The sequence below is a fragment of the Heterodontus francisci genome, chromosome 30 (assembly GCF_036365525.1).
Source record: "Heterodontus francisci isolate sHetFra1 chromosome 30, sHetFra1.hap1, whole genome shotgun sequence".
NCBI classification, from domain to species: Eukaryota; Metazoa; Chordata; class Chondrichthyes; order Heterodontiformes; family Heterodontidae; genus Heterodontus; species Heterodontus francisci.
Genome location: NC_090400.1, coordinates 62,699,991 through 62,723,140, shown reverse-complemented (window position 1 = coordinate 62,723,140; position 23,150 = coordinate 62,699,991). Strand labels below are relative to the sequence as shown.

The 23,150-nt window shown below is 55.7% G+C and overlaps 1 protein-coding gene across 1 annotated transcript in view; it reads right to left on the bottom strand.

The window, feature by feature from the left end:
- Nucleotides 1-23,150, bottom strand: part of LOC137346534 (kinesin-like protein KIF12) — a 174,570-nt gene that overhangs the window by 135,504 nt on the left and 15,916 nt on the right. Inside the window, exon 3 of the mRNA XM_068010008.1 lies at nt 12,862-12,940. Within this exon, the coding sequence (XP_067866109.1) occupies nt 12,862-12,940 (79 nt within the window). The remainder of the gene's footprint in view (nt 1-12,861; nt 12,941-23,150) is intronic.

Here is a 23,150-nt window from a genome sequence, read left to right as displayed (position 1 = left end):
ACTGCCAGACCCCAGCCAAGAACAATCACTGGTCAGTGCCAGACCCAGGCCAAGGACAATCACTGGTCAGTGCCAGACCCCAGACCAGGACAATCACCGGTCATCGCCAGACCCCAGACCAGGACAAACACCGGTCAGTGCCAGACCCCAGACCTGGACAATCTCCGGTCTGTTCCAGACCACAGACCAGGACAATCACCGGTCAGTGCCAGACCCCAGACCTGGACAATCTCCGGTCAGTTCCAGACCCCCGACCAGGACAATCACCGGTCAGTGCCAGACCGCAGACCTGGACAATCTCCGGTCAGTTCCAGACCCCAGACCAGGACAATCACTGGTCAGTGCCAGACCCCAGCCAAGGACAATCACCGGTCAGTGCCAGACCCCAGACCAGGACAATCACCGGTCAGTGCCAGACCCCAGACCAGGACAATCACCGGTCTGTGCCAGACCCCAGACCTGGACAATCTCCAGTCAGTTCCAGACCCCAGACCAGGACAAACACCGGTCAGTGCCTGACCCCAGAACAGGACAATCACCGGTCAGTGCCAGACCCCAGGCCAGAAAAATCACCGGTCTGTGCCAACCCCAGACCAGGACAAGCACCAGTCAGTTCCAGACCCGAGACCAGGACAATCTCTGGTCAGTTCCAGACCCCAGACCAGGACAATCACCGGTCAGTTCCAGACCCCAGACCAGGACAATCACCGGTCAGTTCCAGACCCCAGACCAGGACAATCTCCGGTCAGTTGCAGACCAGGACAATCACCAGTCAGTTCCAGACCGCAAACCAGGACAATCACTGGTCAGTTCCAGAGCCCAGACCAGGACAATCTCTGGTCAGTTCCAGATGAGGACAATCGCTGGTCAGTTCCAGACCCCAGACCAGGACAAGCTCTAGTCAGTGCCAGACCCCAGACAAGCACAATTACTGGTCAGTTCCAGACCAGGACAATCACCGGTCAGTGCCAGACACCAGAACAGGACAATCAACGGTCAATGCCAGACCCCAGACCAGGACAATTTCCGGACAGTTCCAGACCCCAGACCAGGACAATCACCGGTCAGTGCCAGACGCCAGACCTGGACAATCTCTGGTCAGTTCCAGACCCCAGACCAGCACAATCACCGGTCAGTGCCAGACCCCAGACCAGGACAAACACCGGTCAGTTCCAGACCCCAGACCTGGACAATCTCCGGTCAGTTCCAGACCCCAGACCAGCACAATCACCGGTCAGTGCCAGACCCCAACCCAGGACAAACACCGGTCAGTTCCAGACCCCAGACCAGGACAATCACCGGTCAGTACCAGACCGCAGACCAGGACAATCACTGGTCAGTTCCAGACCCCAGACCAGGACAATTTCCTGTCAGTTCCAGACTCCAGACCAGGACAATCTTCTGTCAGTTCCAGACCCCAGACCAGGACAATCACCGCTCAGTGCCAGACCCCAGACCAGGACAATCACCGGTCAGTGCCAGACCGCAGACCAGGACAATTTCCGGTCAGTTCCAGACCCCAGACCAGGACAATCACCGGTCAGTTCCAGAACCCAGACCAGGATAATCACCGGTCAGTGCCAGATACCAGACCAGGACAATCACCGGTCAGTGCCAGACCCCAGACCAGGACAATCACCAGTCAGTGCCAGACCACAGACCAGGACAATCACTGGTCGATTCCACACCCCAGACCAGGACAATCACCGGTCAGTGCCAGACGCCAGACCAGGACATTCACTGGTCAATGCCAGACCCCAGACCAGGACAATCGCCGGTCAGTTGCAGACCCCAGACCAGGACAATCACCGGTCAGTTCCAGACAGGGACAATCACCGGGCATTGCCAGACCCCAGACCAGGACAATCACTGGTCAGTTCCAGACCAGGACAATCACTGGTCAGTTCCAGACAAGGACAATCGCCGGTCAGTGCCAGACCCCAGACCAGGACAATCTCTAGTCAGTGCCAGACCCCAGACCAGCACAATCACCGGTCAGTGCCAGACCCCAGACCAGGACAATCACTAGTCAGTGCCAGACCCCTGACCAGCACAATCACCGGTCAGTACCAGACCCCAGACCAGCACAATCACCGGACAGTTCCAGACCCCAGACCAGGACAATCACCGGTCAGTTCCAGACCCCAGACCAGGACAATCACTGGTCAGTGCCAGACCCCAGACCAGCACAATCACTGGCCAGTTCCAGACCAGGACAATCACCGGTCAGTGCCAGACACCAGAACAGGACATTCACTGGTCAATGCCAGACCCTAGACCAGGACAATCACTGGTCAGTGCCAGACCCCGGACCAGGACAATCACCAGTCAGTGCCAGACCCCAGACCAGGACAATCACCGGTCAGTTCCACACCCCAGACCAGGACAATCACCAGTCAGTGCCAGACGCCAGACCAGGACATTCACTGGTCAATGCCAGACCCCAGAAGAGGACAATCGCCGGTCAGTTCCAGACCCCAGACCAGGACAATCACCGGTCAGTTCCAGACAGGGACAATCACCGGGCATTGCCAGACCCCAGACCAGGACAATCACCGGTCAGTTCCAAACCAGGACAATCACCGGTCAGTTCCAGACGAAGACAATCGCCGGTCAGTGCCAGACCCCAGACCAGGACAATCTCTAGTTAGTGCCAGACCCCAGACCAGGACAATCTCTAGTCAGTGCCAGACACTAGACCAGGACAATCCCCGGTTAGCTCCAGACGAGGGCAATCGCCGGTCAGTGCCAGACCCCAGACCAGGACAATCTCTAGTCAGTGCCAGACCCCAGACCAGCACAAACACCGGTCAGTGCCAGATCCCAGACCAGCACAATCACCGGTCATTTCCAGACCCCAGACCAGGACAATCACCGGTCAGTTCCAGACCCCAGACCAGGACAATCACCGGTCAGTGCCCGACCCCAGACCAGCACAATCGCAGTTCAGTTCCAGACCAGGACAATCACCGGTCAGTGCCAGACACCAGAACAGGACATTCACTGGTCAATGCCAGACCCTAGATCAGGACAATCACCGGTCAGTGCACGACCCCAGACCAGCACAATCACCGGTCAGTGCCAGACCCCAGACCAGGACAATCTCTAGTCAGTGCCAGACCCCAGACCAGCACAATCACTGGTCAGTGCCAGACCCCAGAACAGGACATTCACTGGTCAATGCCAGACCCTAGACCAGCACAATCACCGGTCAGTGCCCGACCCCAGACCAGCACAATCACCGGTCAGTGCCAGACCCCAGACCAGGACAATCTCTAGTCAGTGCCAGACCCCAGACCAGCACAATCACTGGTCAGTGCCAGACCCCAGACCAGGACAATCACCGGTCAGTGCCAGACCCCAGACCTGGACAATCTCCTGTCAGTTCCAGACCCCAGACCAGGACAATCACCGCTCAGTGCCAGACCCCAGACCAGGACAATCACCGGTCAGTGCCAGACCCCAGACCAGGACAATTTCCGGTCAGTTCCAGACCCCAGACCAGGAAAATCACCGGTCAGTTCCAGAACCCAGACCAGGACAATCACCGGTCAGTGCCAGATACCAGACCAGGACAATCACCGGTCAGTGCCAGACCCCAAACCTGGACAATCACCAGTCGGTGCCAGACCACAGACCAGGACAATCACCGGTCAGTGCCAGACGCCAGACCAGGACAATCGCTGGTCAGTTCCAGACCCCAGACCAGGACAATCGCTGGTCAGTTCCAGACCCCAGACCAGGACAATCACCGGTCAGTGCCAGACCCCAGACCAGGACAAACACTGGTCGGTTCCACACCCCAGACCAGGACAATCACCGGTCAGTTCCAGACCCCAGACCAGCACAATCACCGGTCAGTGCCAGACCCCAGACCAGGACAAACACCGGTCAGTTCCAGACCCCAGACCTGGACAATCTCCGGTCAGTTCCAGACCCCAGACCAGCACAATCACCGGTCAGTGCCAGACCCCAACCCAGGACAAACACCGGTCAGTTCCAGACCCCAGACCAGGACAATCACCGGTCAGTACCAGACCGCAGACCAGGACAATCACTGGTCAGTGCCAGACCCCAGACCAGGACAATTTCCGGTCAATTCCAGACCCCAGACCAGGACGATCACTGGTCAGTGCCAGACCCCAGACCAGGACAATTTCCTGTCAGTTCCAGACTCCAGACCAGGACAATCACCGGTCTGTGCCAGACCCCAGACCAGGACAATTTCCTGTCAGTTCCAGACTCCAGACCAGGACAATCACCGGTCTGTGCCAGACCCCAGACCAGGACAATCACCGGTCAGTTCCAGACCCCAGACCAGGACAATTTCCTGTCAGTTCCAGACTCCAGACCAGGACAATCACCGGTCTGTGCCAGACCCCAGACCAGGACAATCACCGGTCAGTGCCAGACCCCAGACCTGGACAATCTCCTGTCAGTTCCAGACCCCAGACCAGGACAATTTCCGGTCAATTCCAGACTCCAGACCAGGACGATCACTGGTCAGTGCCAGACCCCAGACCAGCACAATCACCGGTCAGTTCCAGACCCCAGACCAGGACAATTTCCTGTCAGTTCCAGACTCCAGACCAGGACAATCACCGGTCTGTGCCAGACCCCAGACCAGGACAATCACCGGTCAGTGCCAGACCCCAGACCTGGACAATCTCCTGTCAGTTCCAGACCCCAGACCAGGACAATCACCGGTCAGTTCCAGACCCCAGACCTGGACAATCACCGCTCAGTGCCAGACCCCAGACCAGGACAATCACCGGTCAGTGCAGACCGCAGACCAGGACAATTTCCGGTCAGTTCCAGACCCCAGACCAGGACAATCACCGGTCAGTTCCAGAACCCTGACCAGGACAATCACCGGTCAGTGCCAGACCCCAGACCAGGACAATCACCAGTCAGTGCCAGACCACAGACCAGGACAATCACTAGTCGATTCCACACCCCAGACCAGGACAATCACCAGTCAGTGCCAGACCACAGACCAGGACAATCACTAGTCGATTCCACACCCCAGACCAGGGCATTCACTGGTCAATGCCAGACCCCAGACCAGGACAATCGCCGGTCAGTTCCAGACCCCAGACCAGGACAATCACCGGTCAGTTCCAGACAGGGACAATCACCGGGCATTGCCAGACCCCAGACCAGGACAATCACTGGTCAGTTCCAGACCCCAGACCAGGACAATCACCGGTCAGTTCCAGACAGGGACAATCACCGGGCATCGCCAGACCCCAGACCAGGACAATACTGGTCAGTTCCAGACCCCAGACCAGGACAATCACTGGTCAGTTCCAGACAAGGACAATCGCCGGTCAGTGCCAGACCCCAGACCAGGACAATCTCTAGTCAGTGCCAGACCCCAGACCAGCACAATCACCGGTCAGTGCCAGATCCCAGACCAGGACAATCTCTAGTCAGTGCCAGACCCCAGACCAGCACAATCACCGGTCAGTGCCAGACCCCAGACCAGCACAATCACCGGACAGTTCCAGACCCCAGACCAGGACAATCACCGGTCAGTTCCAGACCCCAGACCAGGACAATCACTGGTCAGTGCCAGACCCCAGACCAGCACAATCACTGGCCAGTTCCAGACGAGGACAATCACCGGTCAGTGCCAGACACCAGAACAGGACATTCACTGGTCAATGCCAGACCCTAGACCAGGACAATCACCGGTCAGTGCCAGATACCAGACCAGGACAATCACCGGTCAGTGCCAGACCCCGGACCAGGACAATCACCAGTCAGTGCCAGACCCCAGACCAGGACAATCACCGGTCAGTTCCACACCCCAGACCAGGACAATCACCAGTCAGTGCCAGACGCCAGACCAGGACATTCACTGGTCAATGCCAGACCCCAGACCAGGACAATCGCCGGTCAGTTCCAGACCCCAGACCAGGACAATCACCGGTCAGTTCCAGACAGGGACAATCACCGGGCATTGCCAGACCCCAGACCAGGACAATCACCGGTCAGTTCCAAACCAGGACAATCAGCGGTCAGTTCCAGATTAGGACAATCGCCGGTCAGTGCCAGACCCCAGACCAGGACAATCTCTAGTTAGTGCCAGGCCCCAGACCAGCACAATCACCGGTCAGTGCCAGACCCCAGACCAGGACAATCTCCAGTCAGTGTCAGACACTAGACCAGGACAATCCCCGGTTAGTTCCAGACGAGGGCAATCGCCGGTCAGTGCCAGACCCCAGACCAGGACAATCTCTAGTCAGTGCCAGACCCCAGACCAGCACAAACACCGGTCAGTGCCAGACCCCAGACCAGCACAATCACCGGTCAGTTTCAGACCCCAGACCAGGACAATCACCGGTCAGTTCCAGACAGGGACAATCACCGGGCATTGCCAGACCCCAGACCAGGACAATCACTGGTCAGTTCCAGACCCCAGACCAGGACAATCACCGGTCAGTTCCAGACAGGGACAATCACCGGGCATCGCCAGACCCCAGACCAGGACAATCACTGGTCAGTTCCAGACCCCAGACCAGGACAATCACTGGTCAGTTCCAGACAAGGACAATCGCCGGTCAGTGCCAGACCCCAGACCAGGACAATCACTGGTCAGTTCCAGACCCCAGACCATGACAATCACCGGTCAGTTCCAGACAGGGACAATCACCGGGCATCGCCAGACCCCAGACCAGGACAATCACTGGTCAGTTCCAGACCCCAGACCAGGACAATCACTGGTCAGTTCCAGACAAGGACAATCGCCGGTCAGTACCAGACCCCAGACCAGGACAATCTCTAGTCAGTGCCAGACCCCAGACCAGCACAATCACCGGTCAGTGCCAGATCCCAGACCAGGACAATCTCTAGTCAGTGCCAGACCCCAGACCAGCACAATCACCGGTCAGTGCCAGACCCCAGACCAGCACAATCACCGGACAGTTCCAGACCCCAGACCAGGACAATCACCGGTCAGTTCCAGACCCCAGACCAGGACAATCACTGGTCAGTGCCAGACCCCAGACCAGCACAATCACTGGCCAGTTCCAGACGAGGACAATCACCGGTCAGTGCCAGACACCAGAACAGGACATTCACTGGTCAATGCCAGACCCTAGACCAGGACAATCACCGGTCAGTGCCAGATACCAGACCAGGACAATCACCGGTCAGTGCCAGACCCCGGACCAGGACAATCACCAGTCAGTGCCAGACCCCAGACCAGGACAATCTCCGGTCAGTTCCACACCCCAGACCAGGACAATCACCAGTCAGTGCCAGACGCCAGACCAGGACATTCACTGGTCAATGCCAGACCCCAGACCAGGACAATCGCCGGTCAGTTCCAGACCCCAGACCAGGACAATCACCGGTCAGTTCCAGACAGGGACAATCACCGGGCATTGCCAGACCCCAGACCAGGACAATCACCGGTCAGTTCCAAACCAGGACAATCAGCGGTCAGTTCCAGATTAGGACAATCGCCGGTCAGTGCCAGACCCCAGACCAGGACAATCTCTAGTTAGTGCCAGGCCCCAGACCAGCACAATCACCGGTCAGTGCCAGACCCCAGACCAGGACAATCTCCAGTCAGTGTCAGACACTAGACCAGGACAATCCCCGGTTAGTTCCAGACGAGGGCAATCGCCGGTCAGTGCCAGACCCCAGACCAGGACAATCTCTAGTCAGTGCCAGACCCCAGACCAGCACAAACACCGGTCAGTGCCAGACCCCAGACCAGCACAATCACCGGTCAGTTCCAGACCCCAGACCAGGACAATCACCGGTCAGTTCCAGACCCCAGACCAGGACAATCACCGGTCAGTGCCCGACCCCAGACCAGCACAATCACAGTTCAGTTCCAGACCAGGACAATCACCGGTCGGTGCCAGACACCAGAACAGGACATTCACTGGTCAATGCCAGACCCTAGATCAGGACAATCACCGGTCAGTGCCCGACCCCAGACCAGCACAATCACCGGTCAGTGCCAGACCCCAGACCAGGACAATCTCTAGTCAGTGCCAGACCCCAGACCAGCACAATCACTGGTCAGTGCCAGACCCCAGACCAGGACAATCACCGGTCAGTGCCAGACCCCAGACCAGGACAATATCCTGTCAGTTCCAGACCCCAGACCAGGACAATCACCGCTCAGTGCCAGACCCCAGACCAGGACAATCACCGGTCAGTGCCAGACCCCAGACCAGGACAATTTCCGGTCAGTTCCAGACCCCAGACCAGGACAATCACCGGTCAGTTCCAGAACCCAGACCAGGACAATCACCGGTCATTGCCAGATACCAGACCAGGACAATCACCGGTCAGTGCCAGACCCCAAACCTGGACAATCACTAGTCGGTGCCAGACCACAGACCAGGACAATCACTGGTCGGTTCCACACCCCAGACCAGGACAATCACCGGTCAGTGCCAGACGCCAGACCAGGACAATCGCTGGTCAGTTCTAGACCCCAGACCAGGACAATCGCTGGTCAGTTCCAGACCCCAGACCAGGACAATCATCGGTCAGTGCCAGACCCCAGACCAGGACAAACACTGGTCGGTTCCACACCCCAGACCAGGACAATCACCGGTCAGTGCCAGACGCCAGACCAGGACAATCGCTGGTCAGTTCCAGACCCAAGACCAGGACAATCACCGGTCAGTTCCAGAACCCAGACCAGGACAATCACCGGTCAGTGCCAGATACCAGACCAGGACAATCACCGGTCAGTGCCAGACCCCAGACCAGGACAAACACTGGTCGGTTCCACACCCCAGACCCGGACAATCACCGGTCAGTGCCAGACGCCAGACCAGCACAATCACCGGACAGTTCCAGACCACAGACCAGGACAATCACTGGTCGGTTCCACACCCCAGACCAGGACAATCACCGGTCAGTGCCAGACCCCAGACCAGGACAATCGCTGGTCAGTTCCAGACCCCAGACCAGGACAATCGCTGGTCAGTTCCAGACCCCAGACCAGGACAATCACCGGTCAGTGCCAGACCCCGGACCAGGACAATCACCAGTCAGTGCCAGACCCCAGACCAGGACAATCACCGGTCAGTTCCACACCCCAGACCAGGACAATCACCAGTCAGTGCCAGACGCCAGACCAGGACATTCACTGGTTAATGCCAGACCCCAGACCAGGACAATCGCCGGTCAGTTCCAGACAGGGACAATCACCGGGCATTGCCAGACCCCAGACCAGGACAATCACCGGTCAGTTCCAGACAGGGACAATCACCGGGCATTGCCAGACCCCAGACCAGGACAATCACCGGTCAGTTCCAAACCAGGACAATCAGCGGTCAGTTCCAGATTAGGACAATCGCCGGTCAGTGCCAGACCCCAGACCAGGACAATCTCTAGTTAGTGCCAGGCCCCAGACCAGCACAATCACCGGTCAGTGCCAGACCCCAGACCAGGACAATCTCCAGTCAGTGTCAGACACTAGACCAGGACAATCCCCGGTTAGTTCCAGACGAGGGCAATCGCCGGTCAGTGCCAGACCCCAGACCAGGACAATCTCTAGTCAGTGCCAGACCCCAGACCAGCACAAACACCGGTCAGTGCCAGATCCCAGACCAGCACAATCACCGGTCAGTTCCAGACCCCAGACCAGGACAATCACCGGTCAGTTCCAGACCCCAGACCAGGACAATCACCGGTCAGTGCCCGACCCCAGACCAGCACAATCACAGTTCAGTTCCAGACCAGGACAATCACCGGTCGGTGCCAGACACCAGAACAGGACATTCACTGGTCAATGCCAGACCCTAGACCAGGACAATCACCGGTCAGTGCCCGACCCCAGACCAGCACAATCACCGGTCAGTGCCAGACCCCAGACCAGGACAATCTCTAGTCAGTGCCAGACCCCAGACCAGCACAATCACTGGTCAGTGCCAGACCCCAGACCAGGACAATCACCGGTCAGTGCCAGACCCCAGACCAGGACAATCTCCTGTCAGTTCCAGACCCCAGACCAGGACAATCACCGCTCAGTGCCAGACCCCAGACCAGGACAATCACCGGTCAGTGCCAGACCCCAGACCAGGACAATTTCCGGTCAGTTCCAGACCCCAGACCAGGACAATCACCGGTCAGTTCCAGAACCCAGACCAGGACAATCACCGGTCAGTGCCAGATACCAGACCAGGACAATCACCGGTCAGTGCCAGACCCCAAACCTGGACAATCACTAGTCAGTGCCAGACCACAGACCAGGACAATCACTGGTCGGTTCCACACCCCAGACCAGGACAATCACCGGTCAGTGCCAGACGCCAGACCAGGACAATCGCTGGTCAGTTCTAGACCCCAGACCAGGACAATCGCTGGTCAGTTCCAGACCCCAGACCAGGACAATCACCGGTCAGTGCCAGACCCCAGACCAGGACAAACACTGGTCGGTTCCACACCCCAGACCAGGACAATCACCGGTCAGTGCCAGACGCCAGACCAGGACAATCGCTGGTCAGTTCCAGACCCCAGACCAGGACAATCACCGGTCAGTTCCAGAACCCAGACCAGGACAATCACCGGTCAGTGCCAGATACCAGACCAGGACAATCACCGGTCAGTGCCAGACCCCAGACCAGGACAAACACTGGTCGGTTCCACACCCCAGACCAGGACAATCACCGGTCAGTGCCAGACGCCAGACCAGCACAATCACCGGACAGTTCCAGACCACAGACCAGGACAATCACTGGTCGGTTCCACACCCCAGACCAGGACAATCACCGGTCAGTGCCAGACCCCAGACCAGGACAATCGCTGGTCAGTTCCAGACCCCAGACCAGGACAATCGCTGGTCAGTTCCAGACCCCAGACCAGGACAATCACCGGTCAGTGCCAGACCCCAGACCAGGACAAACACTGGTCGGTTCCACACCCCAGACCAGGACAATCACCGGTCAGTGCCAGACGCCAGACCAGGACAATCGCTGGTCAGTTCCAGACCCCAGACCAGGACAATCAACGGTCAGTTCCAGACAGGGACAATCACCGGGCATTGCCAGACCCCAGACCAGGTCAATCACCGGTCAGTTCCAGACCAGGACAATCACTGGTCAGTTCCAGACAAGGACAATCACCGGTCAGTGCCAGACCCCAGACCAGGACAATCTCTAGTCAGTGCCAGACCCCAGACCAGCACAATCACCGGTCAGTGCCAGACCCCAGACCAGGACAATCTCTAGTCAGTGCCAGAACCCAGACCAGCACAATCACCGGTCAGTGCCAGACCCCAGACCAGCACAATCACCGGACAGTTCCAGACCCCAGACCAGGACAATCACCGGTCAGTTCCAGACCCCAGACCAGGACAATCACTGGTCAGTGCCAGACCCCAGACCAGCACAATCACTGATCAGTTCCAGACCAGGACAAACACCGGTCAGTGCCGGACACCAGAACAGGACATTCACTGGTCAATGCCAGACCCTAGACCAGGACAATCACCGGTCAGTGCCCGACCCCAGACCAGGACAATCTCTAGTCAGTGCCAGACCCCAGACCAGCAGAATCACCGGTCAGTGCCAGATACCAGACCAGGACAATCACCGGTCAGTTCCAGACCAGGACAATCACCGGTCAGTTCCAGACCAGGACAATCACCGGTCAGTTCCAGACGAGGACAATCGCCGGTCAGTTCCAGATGAGGACAATCGCCGGTCAGTGCCAGACCCCAGACTAGGACAATCTCTAGTCAGTGCCAGACCCCAGGCCAGCACAATCACCGGTCAGTGCCAGACCCCAGACCAGGACAACTCTAGTCAGTGCCAGACCCCAGACCAGCACAATCACCGGTCAGTGCCAGACCCCAGACCAGGACAATCTCTAGTCAGTGCCAGACACTAGACCAGGACAATCCCCGGTTAGTTCCAGACGAGGGCAATCACCGGTCAATTCCAGACCCCAGACCAGGACAATTTCCTGTCAGTTCCAGACTCCAGACCAGGACAATCACCGGTCTGTGCCAGACCCCAGACCAGGACAATCACCGGTCAGTGCCAGACCCCAGACCAGCACAATCACCGGTCAGTGCCAGACCCCAGACCAGGACAATCTCTAGTCAGTGCCAGACCCCAGACCAGCACAATCACCGGTCAGTGCCAGACCCCAGACCTGCACAATCACCGGACAGTTCCAGACCCCAGACCAGGACAATCTCTAGTCAGTGCCAGACCCCAGACCAGCACAATCACCGGTCAGTGCCAGACCCCAGACCAGGACAATCTCTAGTCAGTGCCAGACCCCAGACCAGCACAATCACCGGTCAGTGCCAGATCCCAGACCAGCACAATCACCGGACAGTTCCAGACCCCAGACCAGGACAATCACTGGTCAGTGCCAGACCCCAAACCAGCACAATCACTGGTCAGTTCCAGACCAGGACAATCACCGGTCAGTGCCGGACACCAGAACAGGACATTCACTGGTCAATGCCAGACCTTAGACCAGGACAATCACCGGTCAGTGCCAGACCCCAGACCAGCACAATCACCGGTCAGTGCCAGACCCCAGACCAGGACAATCTCTAGTCAGTGCCAGACCCTAGACCAGCACAATCACCGGTCAGTGCAAGACCCCAGACCAGCACAATCACCGGTCAGTTCCAGACCCCAGACCAGGACAATCACCGGTCAGTTCCAGACCCCAGACCAGGACAAACACCGGTCAGTGCCAGACCCCAGACCAGGACAATCACCGGTCAGTGCCAGACCCCAGACCAGGACAAACACCGGTCAGTGCCAGACCCCAACCCAGGGCAATCAGTCTCAGACAAGTGACTGTCACGAGATGACCCCGCACAGATATCCCCTGTTCCTTGCTCTCTTCTCACTGACTCACCAACACAGTATCTGGTCCTGGACAATGAACCACTGACTGACATCCTCGCTCAAGCTCCAAATGATTTAAAGGTCGCACTCTGTTAAATGAAAGCGAATGTTAGCTGATTTCAGTTTCCGGAACTCTCCCTAACTCTCCTGTTGGTTCTGGCTTCTGCTGAGCCACAGGATCAAAGGACCAGCACCTTGGCCAAGATGGTATCTGTCACCTGCACTATGGGGCATCAAGCAGTGTCTGAACCTATCCTTACCTAATCATCCTGTCCATCTCCCATCCAGACCTCTTCCTGTCCCTGTCCATCTCCCATCCTGACCTCTTCCTGACCCTGTCCATCCTCCATCCCGACCTCTTCCTGTCCCTGTCCATCTCCCATCCTGACCTCTTCCTGACCCTGTCCATCCTCCATCCTGACCTCTTCCTGTCCCTGTCCATCCTCCATCCTGACCTCTTCCTGACCCTGTCCATCTCCCATCCTGACCTCTTCCTGTCCCTGTCCATCTCCCATCCTGACCTCTTCCTGTCCCTGTCCATCTCCCATCCAGACCTCTTCCTGTCCCTGTCCATCTCCCATCCTGACCTCTTCCTGACCCTGTCCATCCTCCATCCTGACCTCTTCCTGTCCCTGTCCATCTCCCATCCTGACCTCTTCCTGTCCCTGTCCATCTCCCATCCTGACCCTGTCCATCCTCCATCCTGAGCTCTTCCTGACCCTGTCCATCTCCCATCCTGACCTCTTCCTGACCCTGTCCATCTTCCATCCTGAGCTCTTCCTGACCCTGTCCATCTCCCATCCTGACCTCTTCCTGACCCTGTCCATCTTCCATCCTGACCTCTTCCTGTCCCCATCCATCTCCCATCCTGACCTCTTCCTGACCCTGTCCTTCTCCCATCCTGACCTCTTCCTGTCCCTGTCCATCTCCCATCCTGACCTCTTCCTGTCCCTGTCCATCCTCCATCCTGACCTCTTCCTGACCCTGTCCATCTCCCATCCTGACCTCTTCCTGACCCTGTCCATCCTCCATCCTGACCTCTTCCTGTCCCTGTCCATCTCCCATCCTGACCTCTTCCTGTCCCTGTCCATCTCCCATCCTGACCTCTTCCTGACCCTGTCCATCCTCCATCCTGACCACTTCCTGACCCTGTCCATCCTCCATCCTGACCTCTTCCTGACCCTGTCCATCCTCCATCCTGACCACTTCCTGACCCTGTCCATCCTCCATCCTGACCTCTTCCTGTCCCCATCCATCTCCCATCCTGACCTCTTCCTGTCCCTGTGCATCCTTCATCCTGACCTCTTCCTGACCCTGTCCATCTCCCATCCATCCCATCCAGACCTCTTCCTGACCCTGTCCATCTCCTATCCAGACCTCTTCCTGACCCTGTCCATCCTCCATCCTGACCTCTTCCTGACCCTGCCCATCCTTCATCCTGACCTCTTCCTGACCCTGTCCATCTCCCATCCAGACCTCTTCCTGACCCTGTCCATCCTCCATCCAGACCTCTTCCTGACCCTGTCCATCTCCTATCCAGACCTCTTCCTGTCCCTGTCCATCTCCTATCCAGACCTCTTCCTGACCCTGTCCATCCTCCATCCAGACCTCTTCCTGACCCTGTCCATCTCCTATCCAGACCTCTTCCTGACCCTGTCCATCTCCCATCCAGACCTCTTCCTGTCCCTGTCCATCTCCCATCCAGACCTCTTCCTGTCCCTGTCCATCTCCCATCCTGACCTCTTCCTGACCCTGTCCATCCTCCATCCAGACCTCTTCCTGACCCTGTCCATCCTCCATCCTGACCTCTTCCTGTCCCTGTCCATCTCCTATCCTGACCTCTTCCTGACCCTGTCCATCCTCCATCCTGACCTCTTCCTGACCCTGTCCATCTCCCATCCTGACCTCTTCCTGACCCTGTCCATCCTCCATCCTGACCTCTTCCTGACCCTGTCCATCTCCCATCCAGACCACTTCCTGACCCTGTCCATCTCCCATCCAGACCACTTCCTGACCTTGCCCATCCTCCATCCAGACCTCTTCCTGATCCTATCCATCTCTCATCCAGACGACTTCCTGAACCTGTCTATTCCCCTGTCGAGACACAAAGTAACCCTGGAAATGATTCCAACATGAGCACTGTCTGTTTTTCCAACGAGTGCACAAAGTCCCTTAGACCATCTGTTTGGTCCCAGCAGGGTCAAGCAAACTCAGCAGAGATGAGGGAACAACCCTGGCTTTGATGGCCCAGGAACATGACACTGTTATAGGATGGCCAGGCACCCAGCGACCAAGTGCAGGAGTAAAGCAACAGATAACAACGAGATATAAACATACATATACTGGTGGGGACAGGTCTGTCACTGTATAACACTGGGGTACAGTACTGGTGGGGACAGGTCTGTTAGTGTTTAACACTGGGGTACAGTACTGGAGGGGACAGGTCTGTCACTGTATAACACTGGGGTACAGTACAGATGGAGACCGGTCTGCAACGGTATAACACTGGGGTACAGTACTGGTGGGGACAGGTCTGTCACGGTATAACACTGGGGACCAGCACTGATGGGGACAGGTCTGTCATGGTATAACACTGGGGACCAGTACTGGTGGGGACAGGTCTGTCACGGTATAACACTGGGGACCAGTACTGATGGGGACAGGTCTGTCACGGTATAACACTGGGGACCAGCACTGATGGGGACAGGTCTGTCACGGTATAACACTGGCGACCAGTACTGATGGGGACAGGTCTGTCACTGTATAACACTGGGGTACAGTACTGGTGGGAACAGGTCTGTCACTGTAAAACACTGAGGCACAGTACTGGTGGGGACAGGTCTGTCATTGTCGAACACTGGGGTACAGTACTGGTGGGGTCAGATCTGTCACAGTAAAACACTGGGGTACAGTACTGGTGGGGACAGGTCTGTCACGGTATAACACTGTGGTACAGCACTGGCGGGGACAGGTCTGTCACTGTCTAACACTGAGGTACAGTACTGGCGGGGACAGGTCTGTCACAGTATAACACTGGGGTACAGAACTGGCGGGGACAGGTCTGTCACGGTATAACACTGAGATACATTACTGGTGGGGACAGGTCTGTCACTGTATAACACTGGGGAACAGTATTGGTGGGGACAGGTCTGTCACTGTATAACACTGGGTACAGTACTGGTGGGGACAGATCTGTCACGGTATAACACTGGGGAACAGTACTGGTGCGGACAGGTCTGTCACTGTATAACACTGGGGAACAGTACTGGTGCGGACAGGTCTGTCACAGTATAACACTGGGGTACAGTACTGGTGGGAACAGGTCTTTCACCGTATCACACTGGGGTACAGTACTGGTGGGGACAGGTCTGTTAATGTATCACACTGGGGTACAGTCCTGGTGGGGACAGATCTGTCACTGTATCACACTGGGGTACAGTACTGGTGGGGACAAGTCTGTCACTGTATCACACTGGGGTACAGTACTGGTGGGGACAGGTCTGTCACCGTATCACACAGTGGTACAGTACTGGTGGGGACAGGTCTGTTAATGTATCACACTGGTGTACAGTCCTGGTGGGGACAGATCTGTCACTTTATCACACTGGGGTACAGTACTGGTGGGGACAGTTCTGTCACTGTATCACACTGGGGTACAGTACTGGTGGGGACAGGTCTGTCACTGTATAACACTGGGGGACAGTACTGGTGGGGACAGGTCTGTCACGGTATAACACTGGGGTACAGTACTGGTGGGGACAGGTCTGTCACTGTATAACACTGGGGGACAGTACTGGTGGGGACAGGTCTGTCACTGTACAAAACTGGTGCACAGTACTGGTGGGGACAGGTCTGTCACGGTATAACACTGGGGTACAGTACTGATGGGGACAGGTCTGTCAATGTATAACACTGGGGTACAGTACTGGTGGGGACAGGTCAGTCACTGTATAACACTGGGGTACAGTACTGGTGGGGACAGTTCTGTCACTGTATAACACTGGGGAACAGTACTGATGGGGTCAGATCTGTCACTGTATAACACTGGGGTACAGTACTGGTGGGGACAGGTCAGTCACTGTATAACACTGGGGTACAGTCCTGGTGGGGTCAGATCTGTCACAGTAAAACACTGGGGTACAGTACTGGTGGGAACAGGTCTGTCACTGTAAAACACTGAGGCACAGTACTGGTGGGGACAGGTCTGTCATTGTCGAACACTGGGGTACAGTACTGGTGGGGTCAGATCTGTCACAGTAAAACACTGGGGTACAGTACTGGTGGGGACAGGTCTGTCACGGTATAACACTGAGAAACAGTACTGGCGGGGACAGGTCTGTCACGGTATAGCACTGTGGTACAGCACTGCTGGGGACAGGTCTGTCACTGTATAACACTGGGGAACAGTATTGGTGGGGACAGGTCTGTCACTGTATAACACTGGGTACAGTACTGGTGGGGACAGGTCTCTCACTGTATAACACTGTGGTACAGTACTGGTGGGGACAGGTCTCTCACTGTATAACACTGGGGAACAGTATTGGTGGGGACAGGTCTGTCACTGTATAACACTGGGTACAGTACTGGTGGGGACAGGTCTGTCACTGCATAACACTGGGGTACAGAACTGGTGGGGACAGGTCTCTCACTGTATAACACTGTGGTACAGTACTGGTGGGGACAGGTCTGTCACTGTATAACACTGGGGAACAGTACTGGTGGGGACAGGTCTCTCACTGTATAACACTGTGGTACAGTACTGGTGGGGACAGGTCTGTCACTGTATAACACTGTGGTACAGTACTGGTGAGGACAGGTCTCTCACTGTATAACACAGGGGAACAGTATTGGTGGGGACAGGTCTGTCACTGTATAACACTGGGTACAGTACTGGTGGGGTCAGTTCTGTCACTGCATAACACTGGGGTACAGAACTGGTGGGGACAGGTCTGTCACGGTATAACACTGTGGTACAGCACTGGCGGGGACAGGTCTGTCACTGTCTAACACTGAGGTACAGTACTGGCGGGGACAGGTCTGTCACAGTATAACACTGGGGTACAGAACTGGCGGGGACAGGTCTGTCACGGTATAACACTGAGATACATTACTGGTGGGGACAGGTCTGTCACTGTATAACACTGGGGAACAGTATTGGTGGGGACAGGTCTGTCACTGTATAACACTGGGTACAGTACTGGTGTGGACAGGTCTGTCACTGCATAACACTGGGGTACAGAACTGGTGGGGACAGGTCTGTCACTGTATAACACTGAGATACAGTGCAGGTGGGGCCAGGTCCGTCACTGTATAACACTGGGGTACAGTACTGGTGGGGACAGGTCTGTCACTGCATATCACTGGGGTACAGTACTGGTGGGGACAGATCTGTCACGGTATAACACTGGGGAACAGTACTGGTGCGGACAGGTCTGTCACTGTATAACACTGGGGAACAGTACTGGTGCGGACAGGTCTGTCACAGTATAACACTGGGGTACAGTACTGGTGGGAACAGGTCTTTCACCGTATCACACTGGGGTACAGTACTGGTGGGGACAGGTCTGTTAATGTATCACACTGGGGTACAGTCCTGGTGGGGACAGATCTGTCACTGTATCACACTGGGGTACAGTACTGGTGGGGACAAGTCTGTCACTGTATCACACTGGGGTACAGTACTGGTGGGGACAGGTCTGTCACCGTATCACACAGTGGTACAGTACTGGTGGGGACAGGTCTGTTAATGTATCACACTGGTGTACAGTCCTGGTGGGGACAGATCTGTCACTTTATCACACTGGGGTACAGTACTGGTGGGGACAGTTCTGTCACTGTATCACACTGGGGTACAGTACTGGTGCGGACAGGTCTGTCACTGTATAACACTGGGGGACAGTACTGGTGGGGACAGGTCTGTCACGGTATAACACTGGGGTACAGTACTGGTGGGGACAGGTCTGTCACTGTATAACACTGGGGGACAGTACTGGTGGGGACAGGTCTGTCACTGTACAAAACTGGTGCACAGTACTGGTGGGGACAGGTCTGTCACGGTATAACACTGGGGTACAGTACTGATGGGGACAGGTCTGTCAATGTATAACACTGGGGTACAGTACTGGTGGGGACAGGTCAGTCACTGTATAACACTGGGGTACAGTACTGGTGGGGACAGTTCTGTCACTGTATAACACTGGGGAACAGTACTGATGGGGTCAGATCTGTCACTGTATAACACTGGGGTACAGTACTGGTGGGGACAGGTCAGTCACTGTATAACACTGGGGTACAGTCCTGGTGGGGTCAGATCTGTCACAGTAAAACACTGGGGTACAGTACTGGTGGGAACAGGTCTGTCACTGTAAAACACTGAGGCACAGTACTGGTGGGGACAGGTCTGTCATTGTCGAACACTGGGGTACAGTACTGGTGGGGTCAGATCTGTCACAGTAAAACACTGGGGTACAGTACTGGTGGGGACAGGTCTGTCACGGTATAACACTGAGAAACAGTACTGGCGGGGACAGGTCTGTCACGGTATAGCACTGTGGTACAGCACTGCTGGGGACAGGTCTGTCACTGTATAACACTGGGGAACAGTATTGGTGGGGACAGGTCTGTCACTGTATAACACTGGGTACAGTACTGGTGGGGACAGGTCTCTCACTGTATAACACTGTGGTACAGTACTGGTGGGGACAGGTCTCTCACTGTATAACACTGGGGAACAGTATTGGTGGGGACAGGTCTGTCACTGTATAACACTGGGTACAGTACTGGTGGGGACAGGTCTGTCACTGCATAACACTGGGGTACAGAACTGGTGGGGACAGGTCTCTCGCTGTATAGCACTGTGGTACAGTACTGGTGGGGACAGGTCTGTCACTGTATAACACTGGGGAACAGTACTGGTGGGGACAGGTCTCTCACTGTATAACACTGTGGTACAGTACTGGTGAGGACAGGTCTCTCACTGTATAACACTGGGGAACAGTATTGGTGGGGACAGGTCTGTCACTGTATAACACTGGGTACAGTACTGGTGGGGTCAGTTCTGTCACTGCATAACACTGGGGTACAGAACTGGTGGGGACAGGTCTGTCACGGTATAACACTGTGGGACAGTACTGGTGGGGACAGGTATTCACTGTAGAACACTGGGGTACTGTACTGGTAGGGTCAGATCTGTCACTGTACAACACTGGGGTACAGTACTGGTGGGGACAGGTCTGTCACTGTATAACTCTGGGGTACAGTACTGGTGGGGACTGGTCTGTCACGGTATAACACTGGGGCACAGTCCTGGTGGGGACAGGTCTGTCACTGTATAACTCTGGGGTACAGTACTGGTGGGGACTGGTCTGTCACTGTAGAACACTGGGGTGTTGCCCTGGTGGGGTCAGATCTGTCACTGTATAACACTGGGGTACAGTACTGGTGGGGACAGGTCTGTCACTGTATAACTCTGGGGTACAGTACTGGTGTGGTCAGATCAGTCACGGTACAACACTGGGGTACAGTACTGGTGAGGACAGGTCTGTCACTGTATAACACTGGGGGACAGTACTGGTGGGGACAGGTCTGTCAGTGTACAAAACTGGTGCACAGTACTGGTGGGGACAGGTCTGTCACGGTATAACACTGGGGTACAGTACTGATGGGGACAGGTCTGTCAATGTATAACACTGGGGTACAGTACTGGTGGGGACAGGTCAGTCACTGTATAACACTGGGGTACAGTACTGGTGGGGACAGTTCTGTCACTGTATAACACTGGGGAACAGTACTGATGGGGTCAGATCTGTCACTGTATAACACTGGGGTACAGTACTGGTGGGGACAGGTCAGTCACTGTATAACACTGGGGTACAGTCCTGGTGGGGTCAGATCTGTCACAGTAAAACACTGGGGTACAGTACTGGTGGGAACAGGTCTGTCACTGTAAAACACTGAGGCACAGTACTGGTGGGGACAGGTCTGTCATTGTCGAACACTGGGGTACAGTACTGGTGGGGTCAGATCTGTCACAGTAAAACACTGGGGTACAGTACTGGTGGGGAAGGTCTGTCACGGTATAACACTGAGAAACAGTACTGGCGGGGACAGGTCTGTCACGGTATAGCACTGTGGTACAGCACTGCTGGGGACAGGTCTGTCACTGTATAACACTGGGGAACAGTATTGGTGGGGACAGGTCTGTCACTGTATAACACTGGGTACAGTACTGGTGGGGACAGGTCTCTCACTGTATAACACTGTGGTACAGTACTGGTGGGGACAGGTCTCTCACTGTATAACACTGGGGAACAGTATTGGTGGGGACAGGTCTGTCACTGTATAACACTGGGTACAGTACTGGTGGGGACAGGTCTGTCACTGCATAACACTGGGGTACAGAACTGGTGGGGACAGGTCTCTCACTGTATAACACTGTGGTACAGTACTGGTGGGGACAGGTCTGTCACTGTATAACACTGGGGAACAGTACTGGTGGGGACAGGTCTCTCACTGTATAACACTGTGGTACAGTACTGGTGAGGACAGGTCTCTCACTGTATAACACTGGGGAACAGTATTGGTGGGGACAGGTCTGTCACTGCATAACACTGGGGTACAGAACTGGTGGGGACAGGTCTGTCACGGTATAACACTGTGGGACAGTACTGGTGGGGACAGGTATTCACTGTAGAACACTGGGGTACTGTACTGGTAGGGTCAGATCTGTCACTGTACAACACTGGGGTACAGTACTGGTGGGGACAGGTCTGTCACTGTATAACTCTGGGGTACAGTACTGGTGGGGACTGGTCTGTCACGGTATAACACTGGGGCACAGTCCTGGTGGGGACAGGTCTGTCACTGTATAACTCTGGGGTACAGTACTGGTGGGGACTGGTCTGTCACTGTAGAACACTGGGGTGTTGCCCTGGTGGGGTCAGATCTGTCACTGTATAACACTGGGGTACAGTACTGGTGGGGACAGGTCTGTCACTGTATAACTCTGGGGTACAGTACTGGTGTGGTCAGATCAGTCACGGTACAACACTGGGGTACAGTACTGGTGAGGACAGGTCTGTCACTGTGTAATACTGGGGTACAGTACTGGTGAGGACAGGTCTGTCGCTGTTTATCACTGGGTACAGTATTGCTGGGGACAGGTCTGTCACTGTATAAACACTGGGGTACAGTACTGGTGGGGACAGGTCTGTCACTGCATAACACTGGGGTACAGTACTGGTGGGTACAGGTCTGTCACTGTATAACACTGGGGTACAGTACTAGTGGGGACAGGTCTGTCACTGTATAGCACTGTGGTACAGCACTGCTGGGGACAGGTCTGTCACTGTATAACACTGGGGAACAGTATTGGTGGGGACAGGTCTGTCACTGTATAACACTGGGTACAGTACTGGTGGGGACAGGTCTCTCACTGTATAACACTGTGGTACAGTACTGGTGGGGACAGGTCTCTCACTGTATAACACTGGGGAACAGTATTGGTGGGGACAGGTCTGTCACTGTATAACACTGGGTACAGTACTGGTGGGGACAGGTCTGTCACTGCATAACACTGGGGTACAGAACTGGTGGGGACAGGTCTCTCACTGTATAACACTGTGGTACAGTACTGGTGGGGACAGGTCTGTCACTGTATAACACTGGGGAACAGTACTGGTGGGGACAGGTCTCTCACTGTATAACACTGTGGTACAGTACTGGTGAGGACAGGTCTCTCACTGTATAACACTGGGGAACAGTATTGGTGGGGACAGGTCTGTCACTGCATAACACTGGGGTACAGAACTGGTGGGGACAGGTCTGTCACGGTATAACACTGTGGGACAGTACTGGTGGGGACAGGTATTCACTGTAGAACACTGGGGTACTGTACTGGTAGGGTCAGATCTGTCACTGTACAACACTGGGGTACAGTACTGGTGGGGACAGGTCTGTCACTGTATAACTCTGGGGTACAGTACTGGTGGGGACTGGTCTGTCACGGTATAACACTGGGGCACAGTCCTGGTGGGGACAGGTCTGTCACTGTATAACTCTGGGGTACAGTACTGGTGGGGACTGGTCTGTCACTGTAGAACACTGGGGTGTTGCCCTGGTGGGGTCAGATCTGTCACTGTATAACACTGGGGTACAGTACTGGTGGGGACAGGTCTGTCACTGTATAACTCTGGGGTACAGTACTGGTGTGGTCAGATCAGTCACGGTACAACACTGGGGTACAGTACTGGTGAGGACAGGTCTGTCACTGTGTAATACTGGGGTACAGTACTGGTGAGG